The sequence below is a fragment of the Rhipicephalus sanguineus genome, chromosome 11 (genome assembly GCF_013339695.2).
Source record: "Rhipicephalus sanguineus isolate Rsan-2018 chromosome 11, BIME_Rsan_1.4, whole genome shotgun sequence".
Taxonomy (NCBI): Eukaryota; Metazoa; Arthropoda; class Arachnida; order Ixodida; family Ixodidae; genus Rhipicephalus; species Rhipicephalus sanguineus.
The window spans coordinates 124,856,115-124,875,424 of NC_051186.1; the positions used below are offsets into that span (position 1 = coordinate 124,856,115).

At 47.5% G+C, this 19,310-nt stretch overlaps 1 protein-coding gene across 4 annotated transcripts in view; it reads right to left on the reverse strand.

The window, feature by feature from the left end:
* LOC119373964 (actinia tenebrosa protease inhibitors) overlaps positions 1–19,310 on the reverse strand; it is a 90,517-nt gene that overhangs the window by 60,832 nt on the left and 10,375 nt on the right. For 2 of the 4 annotated variants that reach the window (XR_005180035.2, XR_005180037.2), the window contains exon 4: positions 16,462–16,590. Coding sequence is in view for 1 of the 4 variants with exons in the window: in XM_037644024.2 (XP_037499952.1) it covers positions 16,466–16,590 (125 nt within the window). In the remaining 3 variants the exon portion in view is untranslated. Of the gene's footprint in view, positions 1–14,515; positions 14,531–16,395; positions 16,591–19,310 lie in introns of those variants that run through there. The other 2 variants (XR_005180036.2, XM_037644024.2) reach the window with 2 other exon arrangements.

Consider the following 19,310-nt stretch of genomic DNA (forward strand, 5'->3'; position numbering starts at 1 on the left):
TTCAGCGCAAGTTTCCTTTGACGTTTCAGAGAGTACAAAGGCCACTCCGCTCGCGGCGGCGGCCGTGTTTCCGAAAGGAGCGCGCTGCTCACACACAAAGAAGTAACAAATAATTGTGACCGTTGTTAGTTCGCGCGTCCTGTGTATGTTGTTTTCCTGCGGCCTTTCTGCTTTAGAGCGCGCTGCAAGTTTCAAGCTGTTTGCCGTTCTTCGCATGACATTATAATTTCTTCCTATAGCATTCATCCCATCGCCCTTGTGGCGAAAAAATGCACAACAAACGCTCACCTATCTCTGTGAAGACACGTTTCACTTTCGTGTTATACCGATTTCTATAACAGGAGGATCAGCCATGTTTTGCTTCACGAAACCGATGAGCTCCAACAGAAACCTTCAATGTATTGAAGGTGTTCAAAGCACCCTCGTGTTATCCGCATTCACGACCATGAACTTCAAAAGCGTAGCTCTCCAAACTAAAAAAAAACGCCAGGCCTGCGCGGAAAGCGCAGCACAGTCACAGAGCCCGTTATAAACTCTCATGTGGCTACTAATACAAGTTAGAGCACTGCACGGGCCGCGATTCTCGGCCCGGGCCCGGCCCGGGCCCGGGACTCGTTCAAATTTACCCGCCCGAGCCCGGCCCGGCGACTCAAAGCGAGACCCGGGCCCGGCCCGAACCCGAGAAAAAATTTCGCCTACCCGGCCCGGCCCGGCCCGACAACAGATCGGGCCCGACAGGGGCCCGAGCCAATAATCTAGGTGGCGTTGCCCGAAGATTGAATCGACCGCAAGGGCGTTTTAAGTGGCAAATATCTACGCATGCTTGGCGCATACTTCGCTCGCAAGTATACTTTAATCTACGGTATTTTCTTGTAAAAAGGGGCTGGCTCACCGTGGAAACAGTTGAGCGGACATACTGGGTACGATGAATGTTTGTTGGGCACTAGCATACTGGACCTAATTTTCTAGGAATACAATCGGGATCATCAATAGCGTTTTGTAGCAGATATTGTACGAAGAAAAGTGATTTGCAGCATGAGTCCGGTTTTGATAAGGAGCGCCATAAAAACAGAGGGGACAGAGAACAGAACGCTCTCTTCACTTGGTTTTTATTGCGCTCTGTATTGAAATTTAAATGAACATGAAAATGAAACAATGAATTGGCTTAGATTTATAAATTGCACTCAGAGAAATCTAATGTCGTTAGGTTCACCAACACAGATACATTAATAAAGAAGAAAATCAAGGTCAGGGTTTCATTTGGAAATTTCGCGCCAAATCTCCACGCGTGACAACACGAATTTCAAAGCATATTTTTCGTATTTTGGCGAATTTGTCTTGTCGAAATTTCTTGAAGCTTCGTGTGTTAAGTCTATGTCCCCCCCCCCTCGGAAGACAATGCACTTCATTTTTACCGATTAGGAACTGCGTAGGACCTAGCAGACACCAACAAAATCTATGATGAGTTTGATGCGGGAATTTCAAGGAGGCATCACCAGCCGTAATTTCTTTTTGCACGTTTTCGCGCTTCCCATGCGTCTTCTTTCGGCAGCCGTGGTGATTTTGGAACTATGAAAGAGTAGTTTACTAACACGCCAAAAATCGTTTTTTCCCCTTTAGTGTCCCTTTAAAGCATGCTGTAACGGGAACGCCAACCGTGCACCCTACTGGATATGCAGCACCTATCTTCATCATAGTAGCACCTTGCCACATCAAGAGAAATAGAGGGAAAAAGTCAAATTTATTACATTTGTTGTAAATACACTAACCTAGATAAAGATTATAACGAACCGCGCGCACCACGTGCACTTTGGAAATACGTGTAAGAAGTCGAATGAAAAAAAAAGCAACTATTTGTCATAGCACTGTTCTCATATATCACACCACTGCTATTATATACAGTCTATAGGCTTTTGTGGCATTGCTTATAGCTTATTTGTTCGCATGCTATTGTACAAAGAATCAAATTATAAATAGATTCCACTATAAGCACACCATGCGCCGTTTCATCACATGTCATACCGCGTTGAAGTTTCTTGCACTGCTTGCGCTAGCCACAGAGGCGCACATCTGCCTTGAGAAATGCGAAGGCGTTGGCAGTCGTAGTTCTTAACTTCCACCAATGGAGCTAATTTAGGATGTCTTTTTGGACCTCTGCAGAATGAAAATAACTGTCTAGCTAATCCCTTCATTTCTCTCGTTCCCGAACGTTGTGCCACTCTTCAATATAATTATAATTGCTTCTGAGGGCTTCTCCTTGCTATTTTCAGCAGTGTTTGTTATGCACGGCTTGCACGGGGCTCTTTTCTGTCCATATTATAATGGTGTATGCCTCCGTAGCAATGTTGTACCGGTAGAAGGTGGCCTACGCTGGTAATTTGACCTACGTTGGACTACATTGGTATAGGACTGGCAGTAGGTGGACGACGTGATAGCGATCTATTTTCGGAATTCATTCCAGTTTGGTAATAAAGGTGCGAATAATATTAATATCTGGGGTTCAACGTCCCAAAACCACGATATGATTATGAGAGACGCCGTAGTGGAGTGTTCCGGAAATTTCGACCACCTGGGGTTCTTTAACGTGCACCTAAATCTATAGGTACACGGGCCTCAAACATTTTCGCCTTCATCGAAAATGCTGCCGCCGCGGCCGGGATTCGATCCCGTGACCTTCGGGTCAGCAGTCGAGCGCCATAGCCACTAGACCACCGTGGCGGGGCAAAGGTGCAATAAGCTTACCGACGTTACTCATTGGATGCATATGATTCACGACAAGGGGACATCCCCCGGCATGAAATTCGTGATTCTTATTTCAAGCCAGATATTTTGTCAAGCTAATATGCCTTGCCTTTAAACATGAATATACACGTTTAATGGACTTATGCTATTCCTGCACATTCCAACGCTGCGGTGGCAGTGTCATTTAGCTCTCGCACTCTATAGTGCCGGGGTCTCAAACACACGGCCCGTGGACCACTCACTAGCGGCCTGCAGCCCGCACATGACTGTCTTTATCCCATTTTTTTTTACTTATAAGTACGCTCTTGAGCTACACAGGCATGACAGGTCTAAAAATTTTTTTCCGTGAGGCACCGCCTGCAGTCACCACGTGTTGATACATAACAGTGAAATAAAACTGTATATTGTATAATTGGCGTCCAGATTTTAGTCATTTTGGAGATAGGTATCGATATATTGGTGGAAACTTGCCGCCAAATACCCTTCAGAAATGACCCATATATGAAATCTTAAAGAGGTCTTTAAAATTTCAACGTTAGCTGACATCAAATAGAGCCTATTCCCCCCCCTCCCCCCCTCCCTTCACTCCTACCTTCGTCACTGTCCTGGCACTTGCGGAAGTACATTTTCGTGAATGCGGCCCGTTGGCTAAGGCGAGTTTGAGACCGCTGATATAGCAGAACAAGATGAACGTTCAGACGTTAACAATGTGGGCAGACAAAGCAGACTGTGCATGTCCATCTCGCCTCACATGACCACTGGGAACCTAGACGGAGCCACGGGAAAAAAATGTCTTTATAGGGATTTTATGCAACGAGACTGCGCGCAGTCTTTTCGTTTTAGTGGAGGGCTGGAACTTGAAAGAACGTTTCCCCGCCTTGGAGCTCCGTGATGGCACTTGCGATGATAACCTATAGGTATAAATTTATGATGTTACATTTATTACTGTGATTACAGACTAATATTTGGAATATAAAGTAATCATGAATGCAAATAAAGCACGGAATTGCGAGATGTTAGCTGTATAAGCGCCTACTTTCAGCTCGCCCGTTTCAGATAACTCAAATAGCTCCATATGCAAAAAGCGAAAGAAGATCAGTACCTGTCGCTCATAAAACTTCTTCAAATAGCTTGCCCCACATAGAAAAAATCGTTTTATTCAGATAAAATGTGAAACGCATATGTACGCGCAACGTATGAGGAACACACTTGAAAGGGACAGACACTAAAAAAACAATTATTCACTCCGCTGCGCGGGGTCTAGTCAACCGTGCCGGAGGCCGCATAGGTGAGGGCGTCGACCGCGATCGTCTCACCAGTTGTAACGACCTTACGAAGTAATTTTACCTTTCCCGAAGAATCTTCCCTCCACCTAACCACACGTTATGCCGAGCTCAGGCCACTACCTTACGCCTGCTACAAACAAACTCCTACCCGTCACTTTCTCCATATCACAAGATTTACCCCGACATATACACTACGAACATTTGCAAGATATGCAAGACACACGTAGCATCGCTCCCTCACATGCTGTGGGAATGTCCCGTCCAGTATCAGAATGGTACTACCGAGACCCTCTCGTCGAGATGGTGCGCTGCCCTGCGCAGCTCCCACCTCGACGATCAGCTATGGGCCATCCAGCAAGCCCGCGAGGCGGCGAAGAGGCAAGACCTCGACGTCCCCACGTGGGAGGCCTAGGCCAACGAACCTAAATTGCTGGTTCATAATAAAGTTTATTCCTCCTCCTCTATTATCAGTAAATTACCCTTAAAATTTCATAATCACCACGCTCGCTGCGACAAGAGTCTTAGTAAGCGAGAAGCACGAGCAAAAAAAAAAAAATGCGATTGCCGACGCCACCTTGAAAATCGCGCAACAAACACCGTGCCGTCATAGTTTCTGACGGCGTCTACTGGGATCTACGTAGTTCCTAATCGGTAAAATTTAAGGGGTGTGTCCAGATAAGATCGAACACGAGGTCCCGGTCACCATTCCCGATTGTGATGAAATTTACTGTAGGTCTAGGCATTACACCCAGAACAATGCTTTCGCAGTTAGTTTTGCGAAAAAAATTTTTGTTCGCCTGAAAAAAAAAATATATGAATTTTGGCCGCAAAAAAACGCTTTTCCGCCGATTTCTGAATTTCGAGCGCACCTAGGGAAAAAACGGTGCGCTTCTTTGTCACAATATTTATTCCCCTTAAAGAACAAATGAAATACAATCTTATGAGTTTGTTATTTCCCTTGCTTGTCAAAGCACGTTTGAAGAAAAAAATCACAAACTTGGCAAATCGCACAAAATACCTCTATTTGAGGAATTTATTGCTGCAAGCAAGTTAAAGTGAGAATAATAAAAATCGGTACATGTTAACTTTGATACCTTCGCTCTCTTTTAAAATAATTTGCGTGGTTTTATCGCGCTCCGTTTTACTTGATAATTGGGCTGAAACGTAAGTGATTTACCAAAAACGCCGAACTTTGAAAATGATTTTCTCAAAAAACCCATTTTTAATTTTTTTTTAAATCCCTCTGATTGAAGTCAAGGGCGTCATCTACCATTGTGCAGAAAAAAAGAACGTTGCATTATTTTGGTTGCTAACAAGTTATGGTGCGTCAAATGTGAAAATGCCAGCCTAGCGGCCGCGTCGTTCGTTATGGGCTGAAACTCGGATATAAGTTGCTAAAAATACTTGTACGTGACATAATCACAAATCAGCAGCTGCACACCAATAAATGCGCAGCCCGGTGTCATGGTTCAGCAAGCTTTGTCTTGCGATCAGCCGCTTGACAAACCCGCAGCAGCGGCCGCTCGATGCTGCGGGCGCTGACAATACATGAGTGCCCCTTCGACTGCGGATGAGCTCCGCTTCAGCGCCAAACTACGCTCAGAGGACATACGAGAGAAGGAATGCATCACTGTGAAAGTTAAAGGCCGTTAAGTGCCAACAAATGTCATAGTATGCAACGAAAACTCTGCCGGCGATGTAATGTGAGTGCCCGCAGCATCGAGCGGCCGCTGCTGCGGGTTTGTCGAGCAACATATCCCAAGACAAAGCTTGCTGAACCATGACACCGGGCTGCGCATTTGTTGGTGTGGAGCTGCTGATTTGTGATTATGTCACGTACAAGTATTTTGAGCAACTTATATCCGAGTTTCAGCCCATAACGAACGACGCGGCCGCTAGGCTGGCATGGTCATATTTGACGCACCATAACTTGTTAGCAACCAAAATAATGCAACGTTTTTTTTTCTGCACTATGGTAGATGACGTCCTTGACTTCAATCAGAGGGATTTAAAAAAAATTAAAAGTGGCCTTTTTGAGAAAATTATTTTCAAAGTTCGGCGTTTTTGGTAAATCACTTACGTTTCAGCCCAATTATCGAGTAAAACGGAGTGCGATAAAACCACGCAAATTATTTTAAAAGAGAGCGAAAGTATCAAAGTTAATATTTACCGATTTTCATTATCCTCACTTTGACTTGCTTACAGCAATAAATTCCTGAAATAGAGGTATTTTGTGCGATTTGCCAAGTTTGTGATTTTCTTGTTCAAAAGTGCTTCTACAAGCAAGGGAAGTAATAGACTCATAAGATTGTATTTCACTTGTTTCTTAAGGGGAATAAATATTGTGACGAAGAAGTGCACTGTTTTTTCCCTAGGTGCGCTCAAAATTCAGAAATCGCGAAATTAGCGGAAAACCGTTTTTTGCGGCCAAAAGTTGTATATTTTTTTTTCAGGCGAACAAATTTTTTTTCCGCAAAACTAACTGCGAAACCATTGCTCTGGGTGTAATGCCTAGACCTACAGTAAATTTCATCACAATCGGGAATGGTGACCGGGACCTCGTGTTCGATCTTACCTGGACACACCCTAAGTACATTGACCTCTGAGAGGGCCATAAACTTGACATACCAAGTTTCATGAAGTTTCGCTGAACCAATGTCCCCAAAATATGACAAAACAAATACAGTTTGAAATCCGAGACGTCACGCGCGGAGATTTCGCCGCGAAATTTAAAAATGGTACTTTGCCCTTGATTTTCTCCTTATGATGGTGAAACTAATTACATTCGAATTCACAGAGTACACTTTATCAGTCTGAACCAATTCATTGCATCACTTTAGTGCCCTTCTAAGGACTGAGCAAAGTCCAAGCCCGGCCCGACCCAAGCCCGCCACGTCAAACCCGGGCCCGGCCCTAAGCCCGGAGCTTCAGACCCGAGCCCGGCCCGGGCCCGCCGTGAAAACTACTTTACCCGGCCCGACCCGGCCCACGGGCCGGGCCGGGCCCGGGTTTTCGGGTAGGCCCGAGCCCGTGCAGTGCTCTAATACAAGTACACTAGCAACGTACCCACTACGCCACAAATCAAATTTTTGTGAAGTTGGGAAGCATCCACCACGACATTATTCGTAATTCTGCGGAGAAACGAGCTCATATGTACGGCGTTACGTGCAGTTTCTTGATGCGACGGTTGATGACGATGAAGAATTATGGCTGAGCCATTTGTAATGGGTTGGAAGCTTTAAACGACCCACTAGTTACGTAATTCGCATCGTGTGACGCCCGGTCGTTATTTTACTCTCCCACCACGCTATATTGTCACGTGATGCTGTAACGGGAACGTGTAACTAGCAGTACAGCAGAACGTCAGGCTGGTCCGATCACTGGCACAACGACCTCATCGTCTTTTTTTACGAGCTCGTCCTCATCATCTTTTCGACAGCGGCACATACAAGCCTGCCAAGAACAGTGCTAGACGATCTTTACTCTTGGCATTACCCCCCCTTTTGGAGAGCATCGTCCCGATGCCACATCAAGATTACGAGAAACAGAAAAAAACACACACACACAATCACCAGGACACACGACGTAACGGTGACGAAGTGCTCACAAGGTTACACAAGAGAGTCTGACGAATAGTCAACGTTGGTAAAATGGTTTCATCCTTGAAACGTGGACGATGTCTGTCTGCTTGGAACGACGGGATCGATGAGCTGTCTCTTCAAGAACAACTTCGTAGTTCACTTCGCTGAGGCGACGGAGAACTCTATAGGGACCAAAATAGCGGTGCAATAACTTTTCCGACCGGCCCCGTTGGCGAATGGGGATCCACAGCCATACTTGATCACCCGGTTGGTAAATAAACTCGCGATGACGAGCATTGTACCGCTCGGAGTCGATGCGTTGCTGGTTATTGATCCGCTCGAATGCAAGCTTGCGAGCGGCGTCCGCGAGTCGGATGAATTCGTTCGCATCGACACTAATGTCGTACCTGTCGGATAGAAGCATGGCATCGAGCATTGTTGTCGCCTCCCTGCCGTGAAGCAACCGGAACGGTGTGAACCCAGTAGTTTCTTGAACGGCGGTGTTATAAGCGAACGTGATGTAGGGCAGGATATCATCCCAGTTTTTGTGGTCTCGGTCAACGTACATGGATAGCATGTCCGCGATCGTTTTGTTGAGTCTCTCTATAAGGCCGTTGCTTTGTGGGTGGTATGCGGTAGTTTTCCGATGAGTTGTGCCACTAAGCTGCAGGACGTCTTGCATCATCTGTGCGGTGAAAGCTGTTCCACGATCGGTTATTACTACTGCGGGTGCTCCATGGCGGAGAACGATGTTCTTCATGAAGAAGTGAGCAATCTCACTGGCAGTGCCTCGTTGTAATGCTTTCGGTTCGCAGTATCGCGTCATGTAATCAGTGGCGACTACAATCCAGAGGTTTCTCTCGTGAGACTTGGGGAAAGGTCCGAGCAGGTCCATGCCAATTTGATGGAACGGTTTTGTTGGAGGAGCAACAGGCTTAAGAAAACCGGCTGGGCGCAGAGGTGGCGCTTTACGGCGCTGACATTCGCGACACGTTTTTACATAATGCTTCACGTCCTGCGAGAGCTTAGGCCAGTAGTAGTGTTGGCGAATCCGAGCCAAGGTACGCGTGAATCCCAAGTGGCCGGACGAAGGCTCATCGTGACAGGCAGATAAGACGTCAGCTCGTAGCGCTGATGGAACGACGAGCAGGTGTTGAGTCGCGTAAGGGTTGAAGTTCTTTCTATAAAGGATATTGCTGCGAACACAAAACGACGATTGCGAGCGCGCGAATGCTAGTGGAGGCTGCGGACTGCGGCCTTCGAGATATTCGATAAGTTGTCGAAGCTCGGAATCGTTCTTCTGCTGTTGAGCCAAGTCAGATGCACTGATAGCGCAAAGAAAACGACCGTCGATGTCGTCATCACTTGACGTCGTTGTAAGGGGAGCCCGTGAAAGGCAATCCGCGTCAGTGTGCTTCCGTCCAGACTTGTAAACGATTGTCAAGTCGAATTCTTGAAGGCGTAAGCTCCACCTGGCCACACGTCCTGAAGGGTCTTTGAGATTGGCCAGCCAGCAGAGGGCATGGTGATCTGTAACAACTCTGAACGGGCGGCCATACAGGTACGGTCGGAACTTTGCTATTGCCCAGACAACAGCTAGACATTCCTTTTCCGTGGTTGAGTAATTCGCCTCCGCTGATGATAAAGTCCTGCTAGCATAAGCAATAGCACGTTCAACGCCGTCTTGCCACTGAACGAGGACTGCACCAAGGCCGATGTTACTGGCATCTGTGTGCAGTTCAGTGTCGGCATCTTCATCGAAGTGCCCGAGTAAGGGATGAGTCTGAAGGCGCTGCTGAAGTTCGGCGAAGGCGCGTGTTTGCTCAGGGCCCCACACAAAGGGAACATCATCTTTTGTCAGACGGGTCAGAGGTTCGGCTATGTTTGAAAAATTTTGCACAAAACGTCGGTAGTATGCGCAGAGGCCTAAAAATCGACGCACGTCACGTTTGTTGGCAGGTGGTGGGAATGCAGCGACAGCCAATGTCTTTTCTGGGTCCGGCCGAATACCATCGTGGCTAACAAGGTGGCCGAGGAACTTTAGTTCATCGTAACCAAAATGACATTTCTCTGGTTTCAGTGATAGGCCTGCCGTACGAATTGCGACAAAGACAGATCGGAGCCGCTGCAAGTGCTGCTCAAACGTTTGTGAAAAGATAACAACGTCGTCTAAGTAAACAAGGCATGATTCCCACTTAAGACCTGACCGTACTGTATCCATCATTCTTTGGAATGTAGCGGGAGCAGAACACAGGCCGAATGGCAGCACTTTAAATTCGTACAGACCATCAGGAGTTATGAAGGCTGTCTTTTCGCGGTCGCGTTCATCGACTTCGATCTGCCAGTAGCCGCTTCGTAAATCCATGGAGGAGAAATATCGTGCATGTCGAAGGCGATCCAGTGAGTCGTCGATGCGTGGAAGAGGGTAAACGTCTTTCTTCGTCACTTTGTTGAGCTTCCGGTAATCGACGCAAAATCGAAGAGTGCCGTCCTTCTTCTTTACCAGTACGACGGGGGACGCCCATGGACTGGTCGAGGGTTGGATTACGTCGTCGTCGAGCATCTGTTTCACCTGAGAACGTATAACCTCTTGTTCCTTTTGTGACACTCGGTAGGCGTGCTGGCGTACTGGTCGTTCAGCGGGGTCCGTTATAATGCGGTGCTTCACGGTCGGGGTTTGCTTTATTTTGGATGTAGACGCAAAACAGTCACTAAACATGTGTAGCATACAGCGGATTCGCTCCTTCTGCGCGCATGACAGCTTCGGATTGACATCGACTGTATTGGCCACCGAGGTGTCACCTTTGACGGCTGCGGAAATCGGAGCAATCGTTGAACATGCTTCATCGTCAATTGCTTCGAAGTGAGCGACGGCCGTCCGCTTGGCCAAATGTTGGTATTCGCCGCTGAAATTCGTAAGCAAGAGCTCAGTCATCCCACGCTGGGTTTGGATTATGCCGCGGGCAACGCAGATTTGCCGAGCCAAGAGCACCGACAGGTTTGCTTCGGCGATACCGCTACTGCCATGATCTGTGTCGCTCTGTACAGTCACGAACATACTGGTTCGCGGTGGAAGTGTGACGGCGTCGTCGACAATGCGAAGCGCTGTCCTCTGCAGGTTGGTATCCCTTGGTTTCGGGACATGGCCGTCCGCAAACGTTATGAGTAAGTCTCGAAGATCAATAACAGCTCCGTGCTCGCGGAGAAAATCCATGCCAAGGATAACTTTCCGGGAACATTCGCGCAACACGATGAACGAAGCGATGAATGTCGACTCACGGATTTGCAGCCTGGCGGTGCATCTCCCGATCGGTGTCAAGAGGTGACCTCCTGCTGTCCGGAGCTTTGGTCCATGCCCCCAAGGAGTCGTAACCTTCCTTAGTTCAGCAGCGAGTTCAGCGCTGATAACAGAATAATCGGCGCCAGTGTCGACCAGAGCAGTTACTGGATGGTTGTCGATAAGAATGGAAATGTCAGCAGAAACGCGTTTGTCGTCAATGAGGGGTGTCGGCGAGAAGGTATCGTCGGATGTCGGCGGACGAGTCGGAGGAGGATGTTTTAACGATCGTGCAGCAGCGGTCCCACCCCCGGAGGCCGCTGCTCCTAGTTTCCCCGGCGTGGGCTAGGGGACCTAGGCGATCGTCCCGCAACAACGTCGGCGAAGGTGGAGTGTTGACCCGGGGATGTAGAACGTCGAGGAGACGGAGAGCGGGATTGGCGTCGCTGAAGACCTGGCGACTGATGGCTTGCCAAGTATTCGGCAATAGCGCGGGGCCGTTCACCATCACGGGGTCGACGAGCATCTGGCCGAAAGCCAGGGAGGCCCATGTGTCGGTACGAACACTCACGGTACAAGTGTCCTGGCTCACCACAATGGTAGCAAAGGGGCCGATTGTCGGGGGCGCGCCACACACTAGATTTCCGCACATTAAGTCGCAGGTTCTGGTCATGCGGCGGGCCCGAAAAGTACTGCGGCGTCTGCAAGGTCGAAGGTCGGGGGGAATAGCTGACAGCCGGCGCAGGAGTGCGCAAAGCTTCCGCGTACGTTAGGAGAGGAGCTTCGGCTGGAGGCGCCACCAACGGTTGTACCAGCTGCCGTACCTCTTCGCGGACTACGTCCGTTAGAGCAGCCACTTGGGGCTGGTGAGACACGGCGAAACTTTTGCAGCTCCTCGCGTATGATGCTGTGCACTAGCTCCGCGAGGTCCCTGATGGTCGCGACGTCCGGTGTTGTCAAAGCCGATGACAGACATGAAAGGTTGTTCGGCCGCTCATACTGAGAAGACCGCTGTCTTAGCATTCGCTCCATCGTTGTGGCTTCACGGAGGAATTCCGCCACAGTAGCTGGTGGGTTGCGCACAAGTCCTGCAAACAGCTGCTCTTTTACGCCCCGCATCAGGAAGCGTACCTTCTTGTCTTCTGCCATTGCGGGATCAGCTCGCCGGAACAGCCGAGACATCTGCTCAACGAATATGGCAACGCTTTCGTTTGGTCTTTGATTCCTGGAATTGAGGAGACGTTCTGCTTGCTCTTTCCGGTCGGGACTTCCATACGTGTTCCGCAGCTGAGTACAGAACTCCGGCCAGGTTGTCAAAGCAGCTTCATGGTTCTCAAACCAAATGCGCGCCGAATCCTCCAGATAGAAGTAAACATACTTGAGCTTCCGATGCTCGTCCCATTCGTTGGCGACGGCGACTCGATCGTATTGGTCCAGCCAGTCTTCAACGTCTTCGTATGCGTCCCCATGGAAGGGTTTTGGGGTTCGCAGGGCGTTGAAAGGCCATGGGGCAGACGGGGCCGGGGTCTGTTCCGTCTGGCTTGCCGTTGTCGCGCTTGCCATGTTTCTAGAGCGTTCTGGAAGAGGGCCGAATTGGGGTGGTAGGCCTAATTGCCGCCGACTACGCCGAAGGTCAGCTGATTCTTCCAAGGCGTCGCTGTTGGTGTCGGGATCTTCCTGGTGGTCGCAGTGCATAGACTGCTACCCAGCACCTCCACCAGTAATGTCACGTGATGCTGTAACGGGAACCTGTAACTAGCAGTACAGCAGAACGTCAGGATGGTCCGATCACTGGCACAACGACCTCATCGTCTTTTTTTACGAGCTCGTCCTCATCATCTTTTCGACAGCGGCACATACAAGCCTGCCAAGAACAGTGCTAGGCGATCTTTACTCGTGGCAATATAACATACGTTACCATAGAAAAGAGGGATACAGGGAAAGAACTTCAGTGAGACCCTGAGAAAATGCACCATGGGAGCCTTATGGGCTTCCTTGGCAACCAAGAGAAGCGCACTTGCGAGGAACCCACTACACTATAAATCATCATAATGTTTGTGAAGTAGGGAGGCAGCCACTATGCAATTTTTCGTCATTCTTCGGAGAACCGTGGTACCCGCTAAACACCTGTAAGGCATTATGTGCACATTGTTAATGCTGTGGCTGATGACGATCAAGAATTATGGCAGAGCCCTTTGTAATGGGTTGGAAGCATTCAGCAACACACTCGTTACACAATTCGCAATGTGTGACGCCCGGTTACAGAATTCGCGTTCTGTGACGCTTGGTTGTTATTTTACTCTTCTACCACGCTACATTACATATGTCAATGTGGTTCCTTCTCGACATGAAAAATGTGTAGGGTCTTTTTGCAAAGCAGTTTAAAGCACCGGCATGGCTCTGAAGTAGGACACTGGGTTCCCACGTAGAGGGCCAGGTTCGAACCTCGTTCCACTGTCGAAACTTTTCTTATTTCGATTTTTTTTCTTATGTCGAGCGATAGTGGTTACGGACACCGGCGGCCGCGGCGGACAACTACGGCGCCAAAAACGGCCCTTGTTGTGATCTCATAACAGCTTTCGCTGTAAAAGACAGCGTTATACCAGCACCATCGAAATGCCGCTGTTCTAGGAGATCTTTCCAGTCCATCGCGACTATCCGGCTAGTTTTCATGGAGCATCGTGTTATGAAATTTTTTTGCTTGTGTACGGAAAGTGTGTCATCGATCATTTTCTAACAGATAAATACATTATTATTATTATTATTATTATTAGTAGTAGTAGTAGTAGTAGTAGTAGTAGTAGTAGTAGTAGTAGTAGTATTGTAGTAGTAGTAGTAGTAGTAGTAGTAGTAGTAGTAGTAGTAGTAGTAGTAATAGTAATGTGGTTACACGATGCCTCGAGTATTCCGTTATTGTTTTTTTATGTGTGTAAGACTTGCGTATCTGCAGTATCTTAAGCGTGCCATGTGTTGCTTGTGTTGATTGCAGTGCTCCTTTGTTAGCGCTCATGTGGTTTTATGATGCGTCAAAAATTTTTTTTTTGCATATATACAAGAAATGTGTATGTGTTGCGAACTTCAGGTGCAGATGCCTTTGTCAGGCGTATGAAACGCCTTTTGCCTCTGTTCCTTTTTCTTTTATTACAAGAAATAAAATAAAGATACCACTACTACTACTACTACTACTACCCACATATTATAACTGCCTAGATGAACCGGCATTACATTACGGTAGGTATGATCACAATTATGAGAGAGCGCCACCAAGTACGACAAAAGCGCATAGTCGTGACGGCCAGCGGAAGCAAGACCAGACACAGAAGAAAGTACAAACAACACATCCGCTGTCTATCAACTGAAAGTTTAATGAAAAACGTGGAATATTTGAACTGTATTAGCCGTTGGTGGCTACTCTGCGCCAAATTCGCTACCTTACGACAACGTATGGCGACAAAAATTTCAAGTTGGCTCCATGGCTGCTTTCTGGCTACTTTTAACTTCTGTTTTGACGCATTAAGTAGCCAATTCTCTTATTATATGCGGAAAAAATAGGCTCTTTCCAAGCTTTCCTACCGTGTCAGCCTTTGCGTGCGCGTCCTCGGGCTGGTGCACATCCAGGCATACCAACGCGAAGCGCAGCGCATCTGCAAAGACGGAACGACGAAGCTGCGTGCATGTTGGCAAACGTGTGGCTAGCACGCTGCTCGCAGTGCCCGCCATTTGTGCTGAAGGTACGGTCAAGTTTCTAATTCTTACTTGCGTATTCTGGAGTGAACGTGATAAAAACAGATCTACAACAAAATGAGGCTGGGCTGTTGATGTTTAACCAGATTTCACTCTCTGAAGCTAAACAGGTATTATGTAAACTCTACTAATCAAATTCGGTCTGCGGTTTTAATTAAAGAAAACTGCTCTAACATTGAACGTTCCTGCTGACTTGGTTGGAATGTTCCAGAAATATTCTGTATATGCCAATAACTCTATACTACAAAATACTTGCAGGCGTACTATAATAATTTATTCATTTATTTGCAACTGATCCTTGCCAAGACCAAACACGTGGGAAAAATTGTGTTTTACGATTTCATATGGTATTATCTATGGCTAATGATAAACATTCTACTCCGCGTCTGTTTTATATGGCTACAAATCGTGCTGTAAAGTTAAATGATGTCGCTACTTTGGCTACTTTTAGCGTTAGTTCTGGCTCCTTTTCAAATCCTCCCAATGATAACCCTGATTAGAACAGAACGGGAGAAACTAACAAAATCTCATCACTCCAGACATAGCTTTTAATATCGCATCTTGCAGATACGACACCTGTGCTTCGGTAAGGGCAATTGAGCCTGTGTTGTGTACTTTAGTTTCTATCTGGTCTTGTTTGCTCTGGCCGTCATGAGTATATTCCAAGTATCCCAATTCGCTACGTTACTGCAAGTCACATTGGATCACATGAAACACAAGCGACGAACTTGTGTTTCCTGTGTTCCTTCGAGATTTTGTGGGGCTTCGTGGGGTCGTTTCACAATTATAAACCCTTACCAACACGTTCAACTCTCAGTCCTACTTGAGGGTGTGATTACTTGCGTGCCGTGATTTTCAGTAACGAGGACGTTTTGCTTACATCATCATGTGGATCTACACGATAGACGTATCGGCTCCAGCCGGACCTCAAAACATTTCTGCCGCTTTCATGCCATGCCTGCTAGCGTATTTGTCGTCACTGCAAAAAATACATGTCCTGTTTTCCTTTTCCGTTAGTCAATTTCACCATATTCCGCGATACTCAATCACTGCACCCGCCTTTGAATCTCGCCTCTCCAGCTCCCGTTAGTTTCCCTACAACTTGCAATGCATTCTCGGAACGCCTCGCTACACGCCATAAAACCGTAGTTACTTACAGACTTCGTTTGTGACCACACCCAGGTATCCCTAGTATCCGTTGTACACTCTGTGTATACTAGCATGAACCTCCCCAATTGTGTACCTGAGTTTGTGACAAAACGCTCATCTGAAGGCACGAGCACCATTGTGCATTTTCGACCTCTACTTTCGAAGTTTACTTTACTTGCAGGCATTTTGCGACACTCTTCGCTGACAGCGGCTGTACGACATTACGCGTAAGGTAAGCTCTTCGCCTAGAATAAATCACTCTGTCTTCCTCCATGCATCGCCATGAGCTCTCAGTGAACGATTCAAAACACCACGAAAGGTTGCAAAATATAGGCCTGCTGGTCACAGCGACACCGCTGCTCGGCACAGTGGGCTCCAACTCAGTCACCGCACGTGCCACTGCAGCGTGGTCACTACCGCAAGCGTCCCACAGTAACGGTACCTAAATGGCCGTGGCCCATATCGCAAGGTGCACGTCCTCACGCAAGTACGCAAGTACTATTTAAGCGACACCACATCAGTCACAGCACACTGCTTTCCATGCACCGAGAAAAGTGAGAAACCACAACGAAATACGATCCCAGCTACAGTCCGCATCCGTCAGTGCTCAACATAGTACCTTCTTATCTCTCCCGAATTTCGGCATCTGTTTTATTTTACGTTTATTCCGTGTTTTACTTACAGTGTTACCAACGAAATGCATTTGCCAAAGTGTTTGAAGAGGCATTGCGATTCGGTTGAAGCCCTAAGTTGTAGTTCCTCCTAAAAGCTGCTGCACGCTTCTCACATATCTTCCTCGCGTCATTGTTGCCTGGAAATAAAATGAGAATTATAAGATACAATAAGAAAGAAAATAGGCATTCTTAGACAAAATAAAAATAAAGATATAACTCTAAGGTAGAATACTTTAACAATACCAACGCGCTGTTTAGAATAACAGAGAGCTGAGATAGTTGTAAGTATTGATGTTAAAGCGACAGGGCGTGCAAATACGGACACAAGAGAGAAGTCAAGATACCACAAACTCCGACGTTTGTAGTGTCTTGACTTGTCTCTTGCGGCCTTGGTTATGGTGTGCACTGTCTGCTGGTTTATTGTTCTGAAAACCAAGCAGCCAATGAAACAAATGAAAAATGTTTTTACAGGGTATGAAACACAGGCTACAATTACCCATACGGGAACCCATACAGCTGTGACTAAATTAGTCGCTTTGATTCTAGCGTTCTGTTATCGCAGAGAGAAGCATGTTAATAAATACTTTACGAAAAACGATATGTTTATGTACCTCGACCATTATTATATGCATTACAACACTACCATCGACACAATACGTGCGGAGTAAGCAACCAGTAGAAACAAATATGTATTTTACAAAAACCAGTGGGCCCTCCAATGTTATCACGGGAATACATGCGGATTAGGTAAACAAAGAGCTCATAATCGAATAATATACAGTTGCTATTTGCGAGCATTATCAAAAAAAAGAACGAAGAGAAGATGACCACACTTTATGGCCTGTCGGTCCCACACCGTCAATTTCCCACAGGGAGGGTGCCCTCCCAAGTGACTATGTCCTTCGTGCTGCCGAGCACCAGGCCGGAAGCGCGCTTGTACCTATTTCGCCGGTAGGTACCGGCGGCAGCAATTGTCTGCCAACCACAGCAGCGGTGGATACTGGACTATTTCACCAAGGCTGTGGTGCGCTAAGGCGCGCCCAGAAACCTCTGCAGAACCTTATGGGGCCATCTTTCGAGATGAGTACTCATGAACAACCGAGCAGCGAATGAGCGCTCCTCCACCGCTCACAAAATACCGGTGGGTTTCCGGTCGGCACTCGGAATCGAACCCGGTCCCGGCCGCATTGAAAACGGACGCTTAAACATGTGGCCACAACTGCGGTGGCCACATGCAGAAATTGAAAGTTGTTGTTAGGTACATTCGGCGAGTCCTTGGAACTCCCCCCCCCCAAAAAAAAAAATTGTTTTTGCAGTCACATGCCCGATATTGCTATTATCAATATCACAGTGGGTGCCGAGGTGATTGTGGATTCGAACATAAGCGTAGGGAGTTATTACTCTATGAGTATTATGCGTCCAATGTTAGCTTATTGCTATTTTGTGTTTATTCACAAAGGGCGTAACACATGGCGTCAGCGGGCTGTAATTATTTCGCGAGTACATTACGGCTTGATTTGCATTTTTATTACTGGTAATGAGATACCTAATCTCAGCATGGGTCCGATACTGTGCAATCATAAAAATAGCGCACGGACACATAAGAAGCATATGTTGCATTGATAATTTCCCTGTTTGCTTCTTCAAATGCATTCAAATTAACTGCGGCATTTTAGAAGCTCTTGATATGAGAGCGCTCCTATGTTCATTCCAATGCGCTCAAGCGTGCAATTTTGCTTCTCACTTGATGTGTTGACACTGCCCCGCCACGCTGCGATATCTTTGCATACCTGACGTGGTTTTGCACGGCTTTCAGGTTCCGAGGCGTTGCAAGCTTTCTGCACGTCACCTGGTTTTGCACTGCCTACGTGATCGGCAAAACTTTGACAAAGCAACCAAGCGACGATGTCGTGTGATGACGCCATAAATTCTGACATATGTGACGTCATGATGGCATCATGTGTGACGTCATCACGTGATGGTGTTTTTAATACGAAAGCGTTTGATACCGGGGTTAACCGAGGCTTAACTGACGTATTCCAGTCACGGAAATGACGTAGAAAAAATGCACACGATCAGATGGCAAAAAAAAAAACCTGAACAAACAGTTGCCAGCGGGAGTCGAACCCTTGACCTCTTGCGCCACGACAGCAGATGCCGGGAACGCTACCCACTGCGCCACGTCCACACACGCTGGAGGCTTTAAAAACGCGCATTTTGTATCTCACACTTTCCTCTCGCAGAGCTCTTGGTCGGCGGGGTGGTGTCGGCGTCCGGGAGCGGTAAAGTGAAGTAATGCATCATGAACGCGGCCTCCGCGATTAGCTCCTGCAACGCGTCGTTGCTAAGCGTTCGTGCCATTCGACACGTTTCCAATAGAAGCGCAATTTTGTGAACGCGAGGTAGCGACCTTAGCCCAAGCCTTGGTCTCGCCCACAGTATTCATCCGCATTAAAAATACCTCTGTAACATGTGCCTGCCTCGCCTGGCTTTAACACCGCGTTCGCCGCTTGCGCACACCCCGAGAAAAATCGCGAGCGGGCTATAGAGGAGACGCGATGCGTGCTACGTGTCCCTCGATTCTGGGCGTGGTTTTGAATAGCTCTTAAAGATGCCACGGGAGGGCGACCTCAGCACAGGTTATGCGTCCAATTAACCACGCTTTTCTGGCTGTCACACAACAACTACAGCTACCATAATGGTTCTTTCAGGCTCGTAGCCAGGGGGGGGGGGGGGGGGGCTGGGGGCCCGGGCCCTCCTCGAAATTTCTATGAACAGGGGTGTTTTACCAAAAATAAATTATAAAAATGGGTGTTTTCCTGAAATAGTCAAGGTTTTCAGAAAGTGCCCCACCCCC